The sequence below is a fragment of the Phoenix dactylifera genome, chromosome 1, assembly GCF_051530095.1.
Source record: "Phoenix dactylifera cultivar Ajwa chromosome 1, Ajwa_hap1_PhDact_Kaust_v1.1, whole genome shotgun sequence".
NCBI lineage: Eukaryota > Viridiplantae > Streptophyta > Magnoliopsida > Arecales > Arecaceae > Phoenix > Phoenix dactylifera.
In genome coordinates, this window is record NC_143190.1 from 9,999,326 (window position 1) to 10,022,310 (window position 22,985).

Consider the following 22,985-nt stretch of genomic DNA (forward strand, 5'->3'; position numbering starts at 1 on the left):
TTTCTTTTATCTTATTGTTTACTGGAAAGAAAAAGAGCACTTTGATCTCATAGTAAACAAGGCAATGGTATTTGAACTATTATGCTCTTGCCCTTGGATGAAAATATGCATTTATTTAGTGCATATATCTCATAGTAGTTGGCCAGAAGGGGCACTAGTGGAAATGTATTTAGCAGTGATGGCCCTCTGGATTGAATGCCTCTTATCATTTCTAATAATTTGATTGTACTTTTTATTATAAAGTAATATAGTTTCCTCTTTATATAAAAAAATTAAAAGATTCAATAGATGCCAGATGGACATTTAACAAAGAAATTTTACTCAAAACCACGAGTTGGAAAAAAAAATGAAGAAATTTATGAAGGTGGATACATTAGTCAGGGATATTGTTAAGATAGGGGCCCCTTGGAAGGCCACTTGGTAAGCAGTCCTGAGGGCAAAGAGGGATGGTTGGTTAAGATAGAAATGATTTTATTAGGGCGTACCCTTGTAATTAAGCAAAGCTCTTCTTGAGATACACATGTGAGAAGTAGGTACAGTGTCACACCTCGAGCTCGGAACGTGACAGATGCCACGTGTCTGTACGGCGGAACATACAGGCATACAAGGCTATAGATCATATCGAAATAAATCCTAAAAATTTATTTAATCATAATTTATTTGAATGGTTCTTATAAAAGTTTCAAAGTAACATGTCCTAATATAAATCAAATAATCTTACTCTAACTCTCAATAACTGAAGAAAAAAAATCTTCGGAATCTAGCGCACTTCCCAGTCCTGTGTAATCATGCCCTTGGATCTAAAAAACGAAAAAAATATGATAATAAGCTACACTAGCCCAGTAAACAACATAATACCCCAGAGTGGGATCAAAACATGCCAAATATTTAATTATAACACAAAATAATGACTAGAAATAAATCACAAATAAATATATTTTTTTGAAATTTATTATCATTTTCATAAAGACTCTGATACCAGAATTTCAATATTAATAGACTATGGCCACGTAACCTAGTGACATGGGTCGCACAAAGTGCTAAACACCATTATTATTAACCACTGGTGGTACGGTATCCAAATACCACTATTCTAATCACCGATGGTGCGGTGTTGAAACTAGTTTCTTACAGATTACAAGTCGACAAGGCCAACGAATAATCTCTACTGGCAGGGCCAGATTATAGCCATACTGAGAATACGTACATACAAAATAGATTTTTTATAATTTGCCCAGTCACATTTTACAGATTTCATAGCATATAACATAATTTTCAAAATAATTATTAACATATCTAACCCGTTTAACTAAGTACAAAATAAATATTAAAATTTAATCAACTGATAATTATTTTACCAAATAACTTGGAAAACACACTTTGAAGTATTAGGTTACTTCTTTTCACTTTAAAATATTATTAATTTTAATACTATTCCAGAAGTCAAAATTAAATACTACTGTCTCATGCCCCCAAATCAAGTTAGTCGGGTGACAGTGCCTGACTATTCAGGTCAGTCCAAGCCAGGAGGATTCAATGGATCAGATAAAGATCAAAAGTGGTCAAATCTAGCTGGAGCTGAAGTAAGGGCCGGTCAACTGTCTGGATACAGGAGAGGTTCAGGGTCTTTAAACTGGATCAACTTAGATCCAAGCAACAAGAAGAACAAGGCTTACACTAGAATCCCCAAGCATGTCTAGAGAGAAGAAAAAAGGAGAGGAGAGAGAATCTTAGCTCGAGTCTAGATTTGGTCTAATCTTGATCTTGGGCCCAACCTGAGTGGTTCAGATCAACCATTAGGGAAAATCTAGGCTTGCCCAATTGAAGAGAGTTAGGGACCATTTTTTCTCTCTTAGCCGAAAAGGGATGAACAGGCCCAAACAGATGAACATGCCCAAAGCGGTGGATCTTGCGGTGATGATGGCGGCGGCTTCTGATGAAGAAAAGAATTGCGGAACAGAGCAAGCAGAAGATTAGAGAGAGGAGGAGGCTTCGGGCGGTGGTGCTCAACCGGATAGCAGGCCAGCCACCGGAGAAGAAGAAGAATCTCGGCCGAGGATAACTCAGCTGGCGGGCTGGTTGCGGCGGCGCTTGAAACCGGGAGGGCTCGAAGAAAGTAGGGCACTCGGACAGAAAAGAAAGAGAAAATGGAGCTTTGGGGAGTCGCTCTGCTGGGGTTGCACGCTGGCCACTGGAGAAGAACAAGAAGGAGGGAGGAGAGGCTCGGTGGTGGTCCAACGTAGGGAAAGAGGGGCTTTATAAAAAACTTTCAAACAGCTCACTGCTGTGATTTTCGCAGCGGTTGAGCATGATCAGTGGCTGCGGGGCTGCCACGAAACGCCTCCTCTCCCGTCGGGCCTGAACAAGCCAGAGAGGATTGCGATCATGATCCTCTGTTCTAGCTTCTTCAAAAGGAGCCTTTGGTTGAAGTCGGCTAGGGATGCCAGCTTCAGCTCATTATTTTCGGATATAGATAAAATGATGATATTGAAGGATTCAATAACATTTAGGCTTAGCCCAGTCGTACACGAGATTTATGCCAAACTCGATTTGGAATGTAAGAATATGATTAAGGACTAATGAGGCTCTTTTTTTTTTTGGGAAGGGGGGGGGGTGTTGTAAACAAGGCCGGCCCGAGCCCTAGGCGACCGAGGCGGTCGCCTAAGGCCCCGGGCCAATGGAAGGCCCCCGGGAGGCTGACCAAAAGGAAGCAAAGGCCCCATATAAAACGAGATCAGGAGCTGGCTATGAGTCTTCCCCATGATGGAAGGGAGGTGGAGAGTTTCCAGGCCTGCAGAGGGGCAATTTGGGATGTTGGGGACAGTAGTTTTGTTTTGGGTGGGGAGAGGGAGAGAGAGAGGAGGGATTTGGTTGGCTTGATAGACGCCTGAAGCCACTCTTATCTTTCATCCCTTCTCTTTTTTGGTTTTGGTCTTGCTTTTCCTTCCCTCACATTACTCCTGATCCACCTGGGCCATCCGGAAGAAAGATAGGGGGATTGGAGATGGACTTCTTGGAGGGTGGAGATTCTTTTAGTTTTCTCCTCTCGGTTTCTTCTCCCCTCTTGGGTGGTAGAGAGAGAAACGGAGGGAGGGGGTTGAATGGCTGCTGTGCTGTGATGTTGCAGTTGCTGCTTGGGTACTCACTTGAAGGGGAGATGGTGGGACGGGACTTTTATTAATTAGATGGAGTGAATTTTCCGTAATGACCCTACTTTCTCTTATAGAGAGGTTCCTTTATGGACAAATTCTTTTCTTGACCTTGACCATGAAGTGCCATGGGATGACCTTTTCCTATTCGGCTCTTGCTTGACATGGTAAACAGCATTGCCAAGCATTATCTCAGTTATTTAATCAGTTTCATGGCCCTTCATTTAGAGTAATTACTTTTATGTGCTTCCATTCAAGAATTATATTAAATTAAAAAGGCTTCTTGTCTATCTTTGTTAGATTCATGTCTCTTTGTTGAAATAGTGTACTTGATAGCTATCTATTTTCATATATATTTTTAAGTATTTTATATTTATTAAAAAAATTATTATTAAAAAAAAGGCCTTGTTCATTGGATTCGCCTTAGGCTCCGGAATGTATTGAGCCGCCCCTGGTTGTAAAGAATAATTTGAGCGGTTGGGATAGATTTGATGGAGTACAAGCATTCAACCTAAACGTGGTGGTGCTTCTGCTCCGTCAAAGCAAGCTATCGTTCTTCAACAAGCCCGAGTTGCACCCATGGTTTAACGCGTGCAAGCGCACGTGGCCGAAAAGTCAACCACTGACGCGAGAGAAACCGCGTGCCGCATCACGTGAGAGCCGGCTGTCCGTGTCTGCGCAGAGCCCGCAGCGAGTCAGCCCGCCCAGCGCATGCCAGCTGGCCTCTCGCACGTGCCTCGCACCGTTCGACCTTTTAGATCCGTGCGATATACCGAGTTATTTTCCCGTCTCATTTTCTCGCTCGAGATAGTACGGTAGTAGCCCTTACGTCCGGCTATAGAGGGATCAGGGCCCCATACCCGATCCCATCATGATGATGATGGATCGGTCCACCGTGTCTCGCATCCACCCTCACGCCACGCGCCTCATCAGAGACCGTGGACGACCGGATCAAACTTCCCGAATTGGTCAGACACGTGGACCCGTGAGCGATTTAGTACACCACCATGCCGTGTTGGGTCCACCATCCAAGGAACGGGTCTCCCATGGATCTCATTGATTGTTGTCCTGCATGACCGTCTGATCTTTGAGTCCATGAAATGGACTAAAATTGAACCAAGAGAGCATGCTATGCTAAATTTAGATTAGCACTGCAATAAAGCAGGTCAGTGGAAGAATAAAACAAGGATTTCGATAAGCAGCCAGGGGAGCACTTTTTGATCCCCTGTATCAAACTCGTTCATCATGTTTGAATAATTCAAATAGAACCAGTCAAGATTTTAGAGTCCTGATAAGAATTGGTGTAGGTCGTCCCTTCAGTCGTTGCTTAGATCGTCGCCGATCGAATGTAGCAATCAAAGGATAGATGTGCTCCATGGGACCACGGTGCATAGGTATGTTATATGATGGTAATCAAATACTAGTACATGAGATTAGTGATCTAAGCGGCAATTGGAAGAATGACTCTTTTAGCAGCTATATATCATCTTTGTCCTATTCGTTGAATGGAAGGAAATGAATTTTCAAAGTCATTGGAGTGCATATATGGCTAATTCCCAATTTACTCTCCTAATGCACTTTTCTCTCACTATAGTCCCCGGGTTGTCGTAATGGAGATCTTTCTAGAGTCGCAGGTGGTTTGCCATTCAGCAATGCTGATCATGGTTAAAAGATTTTTTCTTCCAAGTAAATTTATTTGATTTAGTTTTGCTTTTGTAGGAGGGCGTTGGCAAAAGATAGGAGAACAATTGTCAATTTAATATTACTACCAAATCACCTATCTATTCACTGTTCAATTTTAGTGTGCATACATGGGGTAGGTAGTCTTAGTTGAGGCTTGGATGCCACAAAGCCAATTACCAACCACCCGGTAAATTGTATTGGTATAAGATAGATGATCTCATGCATTTTTTATCAATTTCATACCAATAACAAGGTTAGGAGTAACAATATCATTAAGTTAGGAGTTTGAATCCTTTTCAATTTGCACCTGAATTAGAGAGGATGCAGACGATTGTGATGAAATAAATGGCCCTGGCGAATTCAGGTACAAACTAGAAGCATCTAAACTCGATAAAAAATCCTATTTAGTTCATATCAACTTAATATCAATCACGGTTATCGTGTCAATCACAGAAAAGCTATGATTGAAGAACCAACCAATCCTTTCGGATTTAGGTATGAATCCAATGGGATGCATATTTTGTTGGAATATGGATCTTGGACTTGCATGAAAGGATCGGTTCTTCATTCATGGTTGTGGTTGGCATGATGGTGATTATTAGATACCATGAACCCATACAACTCCAAAGATGGAGTTTTCGAGTCTTCATTCGGTGAAGATCACTCGAACAAATTTTTAGAAAACAAATTCTCTATTCATACCGCCTTGTGGTCCGACAAGTCTCATGCATAGCCCAATAAGCATGATAGAGATTATTCACACTGGCAATAATTTGGCGAGAAGCTACGGTAATTAAGGCACCAATCTATAAGAGTTCAAGGGACTCATGACTATTATACCGGTTCAAACAAACTAAACTTTTTGTAATTAAATTGTTGTTTCCGTGGTAAAAGAAATATTTAGGGCTTTGTTTTTGACTCGAGAACCAAGTTGCCTTTTCCTCTGTCCTCCCAAAATCCAACACCAGCTGTCCACAGTTGGAAAATCACAGGGCAATCACTGAGAAAATAAATTAAAGCCTAGAAGAAAACAAAAAGGAAATAAAAAAATAAAATAAGAAAAGGGACATCAGGTCACAGACTCACGGTCAGACCGACCGGGTTGCGGGGCTGGAAACAAATGCACCCGTTTGGGCCAACAAATTCGCCCTTTAGGGTGGAAAGCAGCAGACAAAGGATCGAAATAAAACATAGATAAATTATTGGATAAGAAAATCTAATATTTATATTCTTTGAAAAGGACTTTTGACCAGGAGTAATTTGAAAAAAAAGTCAGCCGTCCAGAATACTTCTAACTCCTCCCTCGTGCCTACAAAAGCCCAGCGCTGGTATTCGGTTTTCTTGCATCGCCTTCCCCCCTACAAGGTATTCTTCGTTAGCTCTCTTTTGGCTATAGATTATATTGCTATGGATCGCCCGACAAAGGAGCAGATCTCTGAGTTCCAGGAAGCCTTTAGCCTCTTTGACAAGGATGGAGATGGTTAGTTCTTCTCTCTCTCTCTCTGTTTTTTTTTTTTTTTCGAGAGGGAATTCTTGTTGGTTTCTCTCTGGGTTGATTGATTTGGTTTAGTTTCAATGAATATTTTGTTCTTGTTTTAGACTCTTATCTTGCCCTCCAGTTGTTAACTTTGGTCTTTTGTGGTTAATTTTGTCTGATATGTAAATGTGGGGTTGATAAGAGAGCCTGGTATCTTCTTTAGTTGAGAAAATGGGGATTAACTACAATGGATTTTTTTTTTTCTGAGATATGATCAGTTTGTTAGTTTTCCTGATAAAATGTTTCGTTCTTCTGATATGTGCCTGTGTTTGTTAGCATTTTTTTTGTTTTGTATATGATGCTAAAGCATGGATCTCCATTGCTTTTGTCTTGTCTCTAGTCTATGGTGGACTTGTGTGAAGTCCTTGTACGCCACTTCTCTTTCAGAGAGAAAGAAAAAGTGTAAGGGGAGAGCTGGAGTGAGTCTATTAGAAGTTGTTAGTCTCTTGGATGGTTTAGACCTGGCTAGAGGCCATGAATTGGTCAAATTAAAAAATTTCCACCACAATAGAGATTGTTAAGTGGCCTAGATGGTTGGTTTTTTAAGCCATCATGCCGAGTTGGATTTGGGAAGCTAGAAGCCAAATCATTAAGAATTTTATTGGCCACCCAACTAAGATGTTGTCGATGGACCACGATCGAGCAGTAGAATTGAAGCACAAAAAAGTATGCTACAGAAATTTCCACAAAACACAAATGATGTTCTTTGTTAATATTATTGTCGATTTTTTTTAACCTACAAGCAAGGTTTTATCATAAATAATAAAATTAATAATATTATTCTTTGTCCTCCCCACCTTGATGGAGCTGGATATTGGATAAAAGTCCATTTTACAACTTTTTTTTTTTTTTTTGAGGAATGTAACTCCATGCTACGACCACCGAGAGACTTTATCAATCGGCTAAGCCAGAAGCTTTGAACAATCCTAATTAGACCTAGCAAATTGTTATATTATCAATCTTCTAGACAATCTTTAGTTAGGATGGAAGCCTAATAATCCTTCTACCAGAGTTTTTGAGATGTTGGTTCCATTGACAAGAAGAACAAAGCATGAGGTAAATGACTGTGGGTGAATTTGTCTTTTCCTCAGGAGAATGATTGAGAAAAGGAGATGACCATTATGATCTTCATAAGATAAAACTTTCATATGTATACACCATGCTAATAACTCATTAGGCAGTCAATGCTCTTTTTAGGAGGATTATGATTATTAATGGCTTCTTCTGCTTCTTGCTTAAACCGCAGGGTGCATCACACTGGAAGAACTTGCCACCGTCATCAAATCATTGGGCCAGAACCCTACTGAAGATGAGTTGCATGAAATGATTACAGAAATCGATGCAGATGGCAATGGAACCATAGAATTTGGAGAATTTTTGAGTCTAATGGCAAGAAAAATGAAGGTAAAATAATATAATTAAACCATTACACATCCAATATGTACTATACTAATGTCTGCTCTGATTGGCCATATTAGAGATCACATGATCTCTGTCTCCTGCTTGTCGTTACCCTCATGAAGAGCTTGACATTTTTTTGGGTAATCAAAGACTTGACACTTAGTATTACCCTCCTTGCAGGAGACTGATGCAGAGGAGGAACTCAAAGAAGCTTTCAAGGTCTTTGACAAGGATCAAAATGGATATATCTCAGCCAGTGAGGTAAATTTAAAATAGTTACAATGTTCCATCTATCTTTTCTTTGCATGCCTTTTGTAATTTTAAGCTGAGATAAACCACAGTTCCATGTGCTTGTGTGAAAATTAGCAACAATATTCACTTGCATCAGTTTTAACAAGATCTGGTACACAGCTAAGAACTTGAAAGTGCATCTCACCATGCGCATTATATCTGAATAAGTCAATTGTTATGTTCATTTAATGCTTTCATTTGTAGTATTTGGTTCTAAACTTATTTATTTATTTGTTTGATTTTTTTTTTTGTGCTTGTAGCTAAAGAATGTGATGATTAATCTCGGGGAGAAATTGACTGATGAAGAGGTTGATCAAATGATTAAGGAGGCAGATGTGGATGGTGATGGACAAGTGAACTACGAGGAATTTGTGCGAATGATGAAGGCCACCTAACTTATATGTTAGATGATGAAGATGTTGCATCTAAACTTCATATCTTTGTTTAACTGAATAACAATTCTTTACATTTTACTGGCCTTTTTCTATATCTAATCATAAATGTCGATATTTTTCCTCTTCCCACTTTATCTACATGTTCGATCAAATTACCTACTGGTGCAAACAATGATTTGCCCAATTCTATAAAATAAATGCGTGCGATACTTGCATATTGTGATGGAGAAATGATACAAAGGGAAGAGATATCTGTCAAAAAAGAGAGCACAACAACTACTTCTACAGAAGTCATGCTCGATGATTTTTAAGTCCACATGATTCCATGAAATTTTCAGAAAATAATCCCTTACAGGTTTTTGATATTTTTCTTTGTTAGCATGATGATATATTCCTTAGATATCCTGGTACAGGGCTAGAGACTTCACTGGCAGCTTAACTGGCCTCCTGGGTGGACCTGAGGTCACCCTTATTTTCTTTATTATTGGTTTCATTGAATACTTGAATAATTTTAAATAATTGTTTGAACTGGAAATGCTGCTTCACCAATCTTCACATTTCTCATGTTAATAGGCAGCATAACTTAATGATTCGCTCCCTGGCTAGTTTCGCTCTCAAGCATAATTCTTCAAGGCAGTGGGGTTCTTCTGATATAATTTTGTTATACAATTTTATATTATCAGCAATGTATTTGCCTATGGGTTTCTATTTGGCCTGTCTTAGGCATCATATGAAAGATGCGATGATGCTAGAGAATTTAGTAATCTATTGCTCCAGCATGAGGACTTATAGCAGGCGGCTGCTATAGAGATGTACCGAATATGATAAAACAAAAAAATATTTTTCATTATTTGTTTGGTTATATATCAACCTATATTATTTTCTTTGTATGGAGTTTGTACACAAGTACATATAACCTTTGAGATGTACTGAATATGATAAAACAAAGAAATAAAATCATTTTTCTCTTTTTTCTTCCATTTTTCTCTTCTTCTGTAAATATTTTAACATGGTATCAGAGTCACTGATCATCTAATCTGCCGTCGGCATCTCTTCTGCCTTTGTTGTGGCTGTCATTGCTATGTCTAGAAGCTTTGAAAATCTCCTTTGTCGCTCTATCGATCTCTGTTCTCGGGTGAATCAACACCTAAAGATCCTCTATTTTTTAGTGGATCTGCAGATCCTCTTTTTCTCCGCATATCCTCTATTTCTGGTAGATTAATACCCGAGGATTTTATGTTTTCTAATGGATCCGCAGCTCCTCTCTACCACTTTTTTTCACAGTTTCAGATCTTCAGTTGTCTCTTCTTACCGTAGCTCGGTCCCTTCTCTCTATCTTCGATTTTATTTGTTGCCTTCGGCTCCTTCACCATCTAATTCGGGGTCTCTTGCTCCTCTTCTATGATGCCTCCGTCTACGAAAATTATCGACTTTTGATAGCCTTCTCTCCAAGCTTTGTTTTTGCTGCAACCGTCATTTTCTATGTGTTTTCTTGCTGCTACATCATTAGACAAATCAATTAGCCACATTGACAGACATGTCAGTCTGTCATATTAGTCAGACACATCAGTCTGCTATATCAGCTTTTGAGTTATTATGTCAACTTCAATTTGCTACATCAGCTTCTGAATTGCCATAATAGCTCGTGTTCTACTGCATCAAGCTCTATACTGCCATATCAGCTTTTAATCTACCATCATATCAATCTCTGAGCTGCTATGTCAGCTCTTAATCGATCACATCAGCTTTTGAGCTACTATTCCAGCTCTTCATCTAATACGTCAGTTTTTCGGTACATTAGTGATCTAATTTCCAAACTCAAGTTGGCACCTATAGTACCATCTTGAATTTAAGGAGGGATGTTAGCATAATTTTAGAGATTATGTAACAACCTACATCGTCCATAATATTTTTTTTTATTAACGTGATTTTGTATCAAACCTATATTATTTTTCTTTATTAGCATGATCTTGTTAGAGTGATTTTAGGAATCACCTAATAACTTGTATCAGTCAGTAATATTTTCTATTATTTATGTGATCCTATATCAGCCTATACTATTTTTCTTGTATGGAGTCTGTACAGAAGTATATATAACACTGAGATGTACCGAATATGATGGAATAGAGAAATAAAATTATTTCTCTTTTTTTTCCTTCCATTTTCCTCTTCATCTTCTTCTGTAACTATTTTAAAAAGTAGAGGAGCTTACCTACCATTGAAGAATTAGGGCACGTGGGCCGGCCTAATTCTCTTTCTTTATATATAAAAAAAGGAACATCCTAGCTAGCACCATTAGTTAATGGATCTAGTAGTCAAAGGATTATCTCCTCAGATTAGCAAGTACACAATGTCGCAACAAATTGTTGGCTTATGAGAGAACTTCCAAATTTCTTTTTTTTAAAAAAGAGACTGGTATCAAATACATTGCTCGAAGGTTCCATAAATAAAGCTTAGAGCATCATATTAAATAGAATACCAATCTTATAAAACAGACTGAAATTAATTGATCATCTACGGACAATATTTGGAGTTGATCAAGCTGCAATTCGATCAGCTCTCTACCTTTCAATCAGACTGCCTTAGAAAGTTGGAATAAGAATAAATCACTACCAGATTCTTATCAAACTATGGCAACAAGAAAAAAAAATTTAAGAAAGATTTTTTTTTTTTTTAGGCAACAGGTTGTGAACAAATTCAACTAATTTGAATTAAATCCAAAAAGTATGCGCCAAGCCACTTAACAACTTAATTGGAGGCATCAAAATGGAAATCGAGAAAAAGTTAAAGCTGTAGAGGATGAAGGAGAAAGTGAAGTCAGATGGGATAGTGTTTCAAGGTCCGGCCTCCGGGGTAGTTCACCAGACCCAGCCAACTTACAGGGAGAAGCATCCAAAATTCCAGCTTTTTTGGCTAGGAAGTGGGGCCTAGTACGAGTTCTAGTCTGACCACGACTCTTTTCTAGTTTCTTTCGCTCTGCATCAGCCTAGACGAAGTTGTTCTCCCTTTCCCTTTCTAGAAACTCTTTGCCCCTCTAGCGAAGACCTGCTCAAGTCTACAAGTCACCTGTGAAATTTAGTTCTATATAAAATAGAACAATATAAGAAAAAATAGAACTGCTCTATATGACTAGGTTTAAACTTTGTAGTTTAGGTAGCGTGTTTATCATGGCTGCCAGTTTTCAGTTTTTATTTTTTAAAAATTGAGATTAATTTCTTTATTTTTTTTCCTCTTTTAAAAATAGTGGTGGAGAGAATGGTGATCATGGCTGGAAGGAAATAGCGGTGGCCGAAGGTGCAATCGAGGATGGTGGGTGGCAGGAAATAGTGACAAAAGATTGGTGATGGCCAATAGCAAATAACTACATGGGATGATCGACGATAATGGCGTTGGGTGATGGTGGTGATGGAGAATGGTAGCCAACAATGGTTGCCAGTAGTAAATGGTGGCTGACGATAGCCAACAATAGATAGAGATGGCAATTGCCGGTAGAGGGTGTAGGTGGTGGTAGATGGTTGCCACTTTTCAGAAAAGTCAAACATTCATTATCTGATTTTATAATTTTCAAAAATTAATTGCAAAATTAAAAATAAAAATCAAATTATCAAATATCTGTTTTTGCGTTAATTTTTTATAGTATTTTACAAAATAAAAATTAGAAATTGACAACCATGGCAAATAAGATCTTGAGTTTTTAGATTAGGCTGGATTCTTACATACCTATCAAAAACTTATTTCGCTCTGACTCTCTAAGGATTAAGGCTAACAATGTTGGAAATATAATAGATTGTAATATAAAAAGAGTAAATTCATGGTTTACTAATTGTTGATCACACTGGATCAAACCTCACGTATAGTTATTTTAAAGTGGCTATTGAATATATAATTTTCAAATTAGAAAATGTTGGCAATCTGTGTTGCAAAGAAAGAACGTGCAAGAAAACCAAATGGTTATAGCTTCTGTTGGGGGGGAAAATAGACCACCCTACAAGTACAATTAAAGCACCAAAATCTGACAGCAAGCCTGAGCTCATCATGCAGGCCGAGCCGAGCTCAGAAGGCCGAGCAGAGCTCATCATGCAGGCCGAGCTTAGAAGGTCGAGCCGAGCTCAGAAGGCCGAGCCGAGCTCATCATGCAGGCCGAGCTTAGAAGGCCGAGCCGAGCTCATCATGCAGGCCGAGCTCCGAAGGCCGAACCGAGCCCAGAAAGCCGAGTCGAGCTTAGAAGACTGAGTCGAGCTCATCATGCAGGCCGAGCCGAGCTCAGAAGACTGAGCCAAGCTCATCATGCAGGCCAAGCCGAGCTCAGAAGACCGAGCCGAGCTCATCATGCAGGCCGAGCCGAACTCATCATGCAGACCGAGCCGAGCTCAGAAGGCCGAACACGGAAGGCCGAGCTGACCTCAGAAGGCCGACCTCATTGACCACATGCTGCGGCCATGCCCTCCTACCACCGTCGACAATTAATGCACTTGGCCTCTGTAGGCCTCCGGTTCACTCAACTATTAAAGCGCATGGCCCCTGCAGGCCTCCAGTTCACTCAACCATAAAGCGTATGGCCTTTGCTGATCTCCGGTTCACTCAACCATTAAAGCGTATGGCCTTTGCTGATCTCCTGCTCACTCAACAATCAATGCACGTTATCTACGGATCTCAAGCCCTCCACGGCAAGCAGTTGACTACATCGCCACGTCTGATCAGCCACGACAACTCACTGACTCTAGTCTAATCTCCCATAATACTGAATCAATGCACACGATCGTGTTCAATTATGACAAGAAAGAACCACTTGCCCCGTCACTCACAGATAATACAATACCCCTCTATAAAAGGGGGACTCTGAAACCCAGAAAAGGGATCTCCTCCCTCCCTCTACACATTAGCCCCCTCTGACTTAAGCATCGAAGGGCCGGCGCCAGAAACCCCGGCCACCGGCTTCTTGCAGGTCTCCCGGAGGACGCCGCCCGCCGACGGACCACCGCCACCTACCGTTCCAGCACCGGAGCTCCTCCTTCTCAACCGACGGCCGCCCCCGGGTCCAATTTCCAGCAACAGTTAGCGCTAGTGGAGGGCCTGAGTTGTGGCCATGAAGTTGAGAAGCAAAGGAGCCTCCAATGCCTCACGGCGTCCCCCACCATGCCTTGGGCACTCTGTTCAAAACTCACCACCAAGACCTCTAGCAGATTCAGTCCCCCAAGTCCAATCGAGCAGTTCAACCTGCCTGTTCAACAAGTCCAAGCACTCACTGTGGCCGTCCAAGGCCTACAGCAAGTAGAAGATCAACCTTTACTCCCTCCTCACGAGCATGAGTCCTCAGGATGCCGCTCGCGACGTCATTTTTCTGTAGAGCGTCGCCATCACCGAAGCTCCCACCGAGCTCGACCCCCAAGCCGGGAGGGCTTGTCGCGCATCCATTATCCTGAGAGTTTGCACCGAAGCCTGACGTCTCGAGTACGGGAGCACCCATCTGAGGCAGGATCTGCCTCATGCCAAGTTGCAACAGAAGCTCCACCCGAGCTCGGCAGAAAAGTCGAGGACTTGGAGCGGCAGATACAAATACTTCAAAATCGAGGCCCGAAGCGAGACGCTGACCTTGACTTTACAACAGAGTCTCCATTCCCTCAATGGATCATGGATGAGTCAATCCCCCAGAGGTTCAAGATGCCACAGATTGAGCCATATGATGGCTCATCCAATCCTCTGGATCATTTGGAGAGCTACAAGACCCTTATGACACTCTAAGGAGCCACAGATGCTCTACTCTGCAAAGTCTTTCCAACAACTCTCCGCAAGGCAGCTCGTCTTTGGTTCTCCGAACTAAAGCCCAGCTCGATTCTCTCCTTTGAACAGTTGGACAGGCAGCTCGCCACCCATTTTGCCGTTAGCCGGCGTCAGCGCCGGACCTCAGACTCCCTCTTTGCTATCAAGCAGAAGGAGGGAGAATCCTTAAAAGACTACATCAATCGCTTTACCTTGGCCACATGGGAGGTTCGCGATCTCAATCAGTCAATCGCCATGTCGGCATTGAAGAATGGGGCTCGGTCCTACAAATTTCTCTTCTCCATCGAGAAGAGCTTCCCTGCCGACTTTCTTGAAATGTTGGCCCGAGCTCGTAAGTACGCCAAGGCTGAGGAAGTCATGGCCTCTCGGCGGGAGGCAGCCGAACGACCTGCCAAGATGCAAAAGAAGCGCCAGGAGGAGCACTCCCAACCAAGCAGTAGATTTCCCTGGCATGAGAAAGAGCCTCCTCGGCCCAAGAGCCTAGCTCGCCCAAGGTCTCCCCTCCAAAAGTTTCAGACATACACGCCCCTCACATCCACCCGAGCAGAGATCCTCATGGAGATTGAGGGTCAGGGCTACCTCCAACCTCCATTGAGGATGTGACCGACAGAGTCGCGGAAGTACTCGAAAAAGTACTGCCACTTCCATCGAGATCGCGGCCATGATACGAAGGATTGCTACGAGCTCCGTAATGAGATCGAGGCACTTGTTCGCCGAGGTCGGTTGAGTTGTTTTGTCCATGATCATGCCTATAGGAGAGAGCCTGAGGAACAAAACCCAGTGCCACGTGATGAGCGGAACAACAACTGACCTCTCGCGGGCATCATCAATATCATCAGAAGGCGGGCGAGTAGGGATACCTGAAGCATCGAGCTCGGAAGAAAGAGCTTCCTCAAAGCATCCGTGCACTGCAAAAGTCGTTTCCTTTTTCGATGAAGACCAAAGGGATGTTGAGCCCTCTTTATGCCGACGCTATAGCTATTCCTTCATCATTGCAAGGCTTTAAAAAGTATTTTAGTACATAATGGAAGCTCGGCTGACACCTTATTTTGTAATGCCTTTGAAAGGATGAGCACTCCTCTAGCTAGATTCACAAGAGATTCCGTCCCAAGAAGGTACTATAAAGTTAAACCTTCTCATGGTCTGGGTCAGCTCGGCCTGCAACGTAACTCTTGGCCAACCAAGACAGCGACAAGATCAGGTCCAGCCTGTCCCAAAAAAAAAAGGGGCTCTTGGGTAGCCATGGATCCTGCATAATCATAGCTCCTCGACCTCAAGGGGAAGCAGCGTGGCCCAGAGCTCAACGCGTACCGCTTAACGGCCTCCAACGACTCCCAGCCGGTGCTGAGCCAAGTCCTGTGGGACCTCAAAGCTTGGGAGCTGTTAAAATGTCTCCAAAAGGTACCTCCATCTCCAACATCGCCCTCCCTCGTCTATGTTCTCGAGCTGATGCTTACCTTCGAGCTGAGCTTCTATTCTCAAGCTCATCTTAGTGCTCAAGCTCTTCCGCTCTCCAGCTCATTTAAGTGATCGAGCTCTTCCGTTATACTCATCTAAGTGCTCGAGCTCTTCCGCTCTCAAGCTCATCTAAGTGCTCGAGCTCTTCCGCTCTCAAGCTCATCTAAGTGATCGAGCTCTTCCGTTATACTCATCTAAGTGCTCGAGCTCTTCCGCTCTCAAGCTCATCTAAGTGCTCGAGCTCTTCCGCTCTCAAGCTAATCTAAGTGCTCGAGCTCTTCCGCTCTCAAGCTCATCTAAGTGATCGAGCTCTTCCGTTATGCTCATCTAAGTGCTCGAGCTCTTCCGCTCTTAAGCTCATCTAAAGTGCTCGAGCTCTTCCGCTCTTAAGCTCATCTAAGTGCTCGAGCTCTTCCGCTCTCAAGCTCATCTAAGTGCTCGAGCTCTTCCGCTCTCAAGCTCATCTAAGTGATCGAGCTTTTCCGTTATACTCATCTAAGTGCTCGAGCTCTTCCGCTCTCAAGCTCATCTAAGTGCTCGAGCTCTTCCGCTCTCAAGCTCATCTAAGTGATCGAGCTCTTCCGTTATACTCATCTAAGTGCTCGAGCTCTTCCGCTCTCAAGCTCATCTAAGTGCTCGAGCTCTTCCGCTCTCAAGCTCATCTAAGTGATCGAGCTCTTCCGTTATACTCATCTAAGTGTTCGAGCTCTTCCGCTCTCAAGCTCATATAAGTGCTCGAGCTCTTCCGCTCTCAAGCTCATCTAAGCGATCGAGCTCTTCCGTTATACTCATCTAAGTGCTCGAGCTCTTCCGCTCTTAAGCTCATCTAAAGTGCTCGAGCTCTTCCGCTCTCAAGCTCATCTAAGTGCTCGAGCTCTTCCGCTCTCAAGCTCATCTAAGTGATCGAGCTCTTCTATTATGCTCATCTAAGTGCTCGATGGCATTTCGACGCCATTACGACGCCACTTCAACACCATTTTGACGCCATTCGACGATAGTCGACGCCATTCGACGACACTTCGACGCCATTCGACGACACTTCGACAACATTCGACGATATTCGATGCCATTCGACGACACTTCGACGCCATTCGACGACACTTTGACGATATTCGACGCCATTCGACCACATTCGACGCCATTCGACGACACTTCGACGCCATTCGACGACATTCAACGCCATTCGACGCCTTTCAACGCCATTCGACGCCTCCTACGACAACACGCCCCGATCTGAGTGGAGGCACCCTGCTGAGTTGACCACAAGCCAAAGAAGGCCGCTGAGTCGACCTGAAGCACTTTAACTCTAACTGCATGAAAGGTACATCCTGCTTGGCACGCACATCTCCATATATATTTGGCTATATTACAGGATGATCGACGATTGGACTACTTCCTTCGCCCGAGCCAAAAAGCGGCTCGAACTCGGAAGTCGGGGGTAGTGTTGGGGGAAAAAATAGACCACCCCACAAGTACAATTAAAGCACCCAAATCTGACGGCAAGCCTGAGCTCATCATGCAGGCCGAGCTCATCATGCAGGCCGAGCTCAGAAGGCCGAGCCGAGCCCAGAAGGCCGAGCCGAGCTCAGAAGGCCGAGCCGAGCCCAGAAGGCCGAGCCGAGCTCAGAAGACTGAGTCGAGCTCATCATGCAGGCCGAGCCAAGCTCAGAAGACCGAGCCGAGCTCATCATGCAGGCCGAGCCGAGCTCAGAAGGCCGAACACGGAAGGCCGAGCTGACCTCAGAAGGCCGACCTCGTTGACCACATGCTGCGGCCATACCCTCCTACCGCCGTCGACAATTAATGCGCTTGGCCTCTGCAGGCCTCCGGTTCACTCAACCATTAAAGTGCATGGCCCCTGCAGGCCTCCAGTTCACTCAACCATAAAGCGTATGGCCTTTGCTGATCTCCGGTTCACTCAACCATTAAAGCATATGGCCTTTGCTGATCTCCGGCTCACTCGACAATCAATGCACGTTATCTACGGATCTCAAGCTCTCCACGGCAAGCAGTTGAACTACTTCGCCACGTCTGATCAGCCACGACAACTCACTGACTCCAGTCTAATCTCCCACAATATTGAATCAATGCACACGATCGTGTTCAATTATGACAAGAAAGAACCATTTGCCCCGTCACTTCACAAGTAATACAATACCCCTCTATAAAAGGGGGACTCTGAAACCCAGAAAAGGGATCTCCTCCCTCCCTCTACACATTAGCCCCCTTTGACTTAAGCATCGGAGGGCCGGCGCCGGAAACTCCGGCCACCGGCTTTTTGCAGGTCTCTCGGAGGACGCCGCCCGCCGACGGACCACCGCCACCTGCCGTTCCAGCACCGGAGCTCCTCCTCCTCAACCGACGGCCGCCCTCGGGTCCAATTTCCAGCAACAGCTTCTAATGAGAGCAGAAATTGCGGCAACTTAAAATATCTATTTGGCAAAAGTTGTACCTAACTGGTACATCATTTTGATGCCAATAGATGCACCAAAAAGGTGCATTGTTCTGGAATAGGAGATGCACCAATTGGAAAGGGGCATCAAGTCTATATATATAGAGAGCCTTGTCCTAGATTTTGGTATGCAATTTTCATTTCTTTCTCCACTTTCAGCAATTCTGTCAAAAGACTTTTATTTTTCTTTAGTTTTTAAATAATTTTCTGGAAAGTTCTTGAAATCTCTTCAGAATTACTATCTGCAAAATTTTTTAAGACTTTGTTGTATTCTGAAAGTGATTTGCTAAAAATCTATTAGCAAGCTCTTTTGAGTGGAGGCAAATATCACCTTGAAGGAAATGATTTTACGCGCCTCAAAGAGGTGAGGAACTGTGTCGGTCCCACCGCTCCACCAGTCGATAGAATAACCTGCAGCCACCGCGTTTCTTTTAGGCCTTTTGGATCGGCGGCGGTGTGCGTCAAAAAGCAAAAAGTATAACCAAACAATATCTCTTAACGCACCAAAACTAAGAAGCTGGATCTGGTGACGCCGAGAGATGTATCTTCCCCAAAGGTTAGCAAGCACAAAAATATAGGCCTCTCTTAGGTACCACTAAATAAGTATATGCTAATTTTAATATTGGGCACCACATGGTTGGACTTGGAAAGATTTTAGGGAGTTAATCTGTCTTTCTTCCATGAGTTGCATGTGGTATATGTATTTTCTTTCTTCTGGTGATTTGGGTCAGAGTGGGGCCTCTCATTTGGAGGTGATTCAAAACCAACTTCTTGCGTTCTGGAAAGTTTGTATCTTATATGCATTTAGCATCGATATTTTTTCATTTGGATTGGACAAGCATCCTATTATCAATAGCAATAGTTTGAATTGGGATTCCACACCAGATTATGGCAATCTCATTCAACTAGTGTTTCAATCACACGATAGGTGTTTGACAATAGGTCTATGAATGCTGGTCTTCCATCGTGAAACACCCAAGTACTCCGGGTCCACCATTTCAGAAAGTTGGTGGGAAGAAAGAAGGAGCCAACTTAAAACTTGGAGTGGAGAACAACGGCTGCTTGAATGGGTCAGGGATTTAAGCCAACTTCTGAACTCATTCAAATCTATGTCCAGTCTAGGCCAGCCCATTTCCTAATTAGCTATTAGCCGGGTTGGGTCTACAAGTTTTAAGTTTAAGATGAATAATGAGCTCTTGTTTATGTTAAGTGTTAGAAGATCTTCTATCTCATGATAAGTGGCCTTTAAAAGTTGGGGCCATTTCTTATTACTAATCTTTGTATCTTACTTTGCGGTTATCAGAGTTGCAGTATAACAACTAACAAGATGTCGCCAGAGTTTCTAAAATCATATTGCATTGCAAAGCTAAATACTACAGCTAGATTGCAAATTTATGAAACTATAAGCCTTTTACTTCTTGTTATCTGTTTGGTTGTCGCATTATGTTGGGTTGGTCATAGTTTCTATGTTGAAATTGGAACCAGTTGTGATCGGTCAAGATTTTGATGCAGTCAGTCCAACAATTCCAAATGAGCTGAACCATCATTATCATCATTTAAGCCTTTTCCGATATATACGGTTCAAGTTTCGTATTATTAGGACAGGATCTGGACTGTATTTTTTGGATGATCTGACCAAGTCACCTTCTTAAAATGACAGCTCCTGATTATGTTTTGACTAATAACCCAGCCATACTCTCCAAAAAAAAAACTAATAGTCCACCCAAGAGAAAGATGTTACATGTGTTTAAACCTTGTCTGCAATATTTCAAATTTAGACTTCTTCAAAGGATGTGCTATAGACTTGTAATCACAAAAAAATAATCTTGAAGTTATCCATCTTTGTCTTAAACCACTGTAGGGCTATTCTTCTTCAGTCAAACTACTAAAGCACAACCTTTTGCCAAGCATCATATGCCTTTATAAATGGAAAAAGTTTGTAGGTCCGACTGATTCAGACTTATCCTAATTATGATATAACATCAAAAGACTCATAAGATCATAAACCTCAAAGCAGAAGTCTTATATAACTTGCACCAAAAATAAAGCCCTTACATAACTTAGTACTGAGAGAAATAATGATAAAAGTATTGCAGCAAAATAAAATTGCGACATAGTCTCTCCAAATTCTCGCTAGATTCTCTTATTTGTGAAACTCAAGCAATTCATATCTTATTACACCCTCTTCATATCCACCTAATAAATTCAAAAACTAAAACTCCAAAAAAAAGAATAAAATAAAAGGGTGTTCCAGTGCACAAGCTCTTACCACTATAGATTCTGGGGAGGGTTAGATATACAGAGCCTTACCCCTGCATGCGGAGAGGCTGTCTCTATGTTTCAAACCCATGATTCCTAGATCACGATAGAACAACCTTACTGTTGTGGCAAAGTCTGCCTTTTGGAAAACAAATAACAAAGAATGGCAACTAAAAAATAAAAATATCTCTAATTTATAGCTGTTGTGAAGCACTTTCAGTTGCTGAAAAGGGATGACCAAGGCCTTGGCTTTCCTCCCCCCCTGGGAGATGTAGTCACATATTCCTTGGCAGGAAATTGCCATAGTTCATGTAAAGCCTTCTTCAGTACTACTTTTTTCTCCTGTGGCTTCATAATGGAGGCTTCTTCATTCATAAGGCTGAGAAGACGTGTTTTCAACTTCCCAAAGTCACTTCTTTCAAATGGAGGAAGTTCACTCTCCATTGCCTTTTTTTGGGATAGAAGTGGGCTCTTATCACATTCTTCACTGCTCGATTCATGCATTGAATCTGCAGTTCCTGCATCCATCTTGCTGATGTTTTCTTGGCTAATGGTGCTTTGGTATCTTCTAATATTCACATCAGTTTCAGTGACACTTTTTTCAAGCCCCAAAACATCACCTGTAGCAGTCTTACCAGTATATATCAAAGAATTTTGCTTGGATACTTCATTCTTATCTTCCAGTGCATTGGTGTGATTTACTGTCCCCTGGGCTTCATATCCATAACTTTCAGATGCATCAATTCGACACTTCATGCTTTCTGCTGGAGGAAGTAGGGGGCTTTCTTTGGTACCTCCTTTCTGTGGTTGTCGTGCTGAAATTGCACTTTCTACAATGGATTTTTTCAAGACTGTAGCCAGCCTCTGTAGTTTCATCAGTCCATCCATTGATCTTTTTCTTGATTTGATTCAGTGGCAAATCTCCCACTGCTTCCTATAACTTTGATGTCAGAAGTTGAAACATGGACAACAACATGGTCCATGGAATTGCATTTTTGTTCCTCAACCTGAGATTGCATTGCCAAATTCACAGTTGATTCACTATATTAAACCTTTGAACCTTCATGTGCTTGAGTCTTCGTCTGGCTTGGAGATGGATATGTCTCGTATGGAGGAAGCCCTGAAGAAATCTTGAGGCATTCGCTAACATTGGTCAAGGAATAAATCTTAGTATCCATTTCAGATTCCTCTGTAGTTTGTTTCCATGCAAATTCTTGAAAGCAGACTGGAGAAACAAGATGTGGCTGGTTCAAGTTATTTTACGTATCGGATGGTTCTGTTAGAGGTGCAGGTTGTGCTGCTGTTTCTACTAAATTTGTCCCGTACACATGTTCCACCTCAGACAGAGTTGCATCTGGCACATCTTCAATTCGACCATCAACAAGATGCTCATTTTTTTCTCCTGCATTTTTTCTGTTTCTGTTTCCTTCATCAGTTCTTTACTTGCTGTATCAACAGGATCCAACCAATTTGAAGGCAACATGAAAAATCGTTCCCCAGTGATGTCATTGTCTTTCAATACTCTGGTTTCATTGTCCTATTCTTCATATTTAACAGTTACACCTTCTGCACTTTTGTGTGTTTCATTCAAATCTTCTGATTTCATCTCCGTCTCTGTACTCAAACTTGCAACAAGATCTGACAAAGATGAGGAGAATTCAGAAAATTCTTTCATATGGATTTTATTTTCCTCATGTTTGTTTTCCTTATATGATTCCTCATTTATATGTTCCATATTTCTTCATGTTTGTTATTTGTGACTGGATTATCTAGTACCGAAGCAATAGCTCCTGTTTCCACTATCTCTATCTCTCCAGCTGAATGTTTGTTTTGCTCCTCAGACATAGAACTCGATTTGTAATCTTGTTGCTTTTCTTGCCTGCTCTCAATCTTTTTTGTCTCATCAACTTGAGCTGCCTGCTCAAACACTGAATCTTCTGATCCCCCATGCTCACTTTCCTGCTTTTCTTCTTGAGTGGGATCTATGGATTTAAGTTGGGTATCAGTACTCTCACCTTTGATGCCATCCTTCATTATTTCTTTTTCTAATGGCCCCTTATAATAATCATAATCAGTCAGATTTAGGCTCATGCCATTTTTATTTAGGTTTACTTTTGGTGATTTTTCAACCTCATCTGGATCATCTTCCTGAGCCGAACTTTTAATTTCAGAGTCAACAGCATCCAAATAAATGCTGTTAATTGATTCAATTGACAAACTATTTTTTTGTTGCATCAGCACAGATCCATTTCCTAATATATCAAATTCAGGAAGTTGTTTCCCTCCATTTTCTTCACTTTCTTCAACTACATTAGTGCTTATCACAACTCTCTCTCCACAGAATGCACTCCCATCTGCTGGAAATTCTTTACTATTAATATCTAATATTGGCTTGGATTTGGTCACAGTGCTTTTGCTCATTCATTTCCTGACTCATCACCCTTTCCATCAGATCCTACACTGTCCTCATTGCTAGTCCTCTGTTCCATTATGTCTTCAGCAGAGGATTCATTATAAGTTATGTTGTTGGGTTCCTCCCGTTCATTGTTCTTTAGATCTATTGATGGGATTGATAATGT

General features: G+C 42.0%; 1 protein-coding gene across 1 annotated transcript; it reads left to right on the top strand.

The window, feature by feature from the left end:
* Positions 1–6,153: 6,153 nt before the first annotated feature.
* LOC103708136 (calmodulin-like) lies at positions 6,154–8,671 on the top strand. The gene is made up of 4 exons (XM_008792913.5): positions 6,154–6,312; positions 7,616–7,773; positions 7,951–8,031; positions 8,322–8,671. The coding sequence occupies exons 1-4, from the start codon at positions 6,240–6,242 to the stop codon at positions 8,454–8,456; spliced, it is 447 nt and encodes a 148-aa protein (XP_008791135.1). The 5' UTR covers positions 6,154–6,239; the 3' UTR covers positions 8,457–8,671.
* The last annotated feature ends 14,314 nt before the right edge of the window (positions 8,672–22,985 follow it).

Excerpts from the sequence above, each read along its gene's own strand:
- LOC103708136 (XM_008792913.5), top strand. The coding sequence starts at position 6,240 with ATGGATCGCCCGACAAAGGAGCAGATCTCTGAGTTCCAGGAAGCCTTT. Across the intron at positions 6,313-7,615 it reads CTTTGACAAGGATGGAGATG|GGTGCATCACACTGGAAGAA; the intron begins GTTAGTTCTTCT and ends CTTAAACCGCAG. Across the intron at positions 8,032-8,321 it reads GATATATCTCAGCCAGTGAG|CTAAAGAATGTGATGATTAA; the intron begins GTAAATTTAAAA and ends TTGTGCTTGTAG.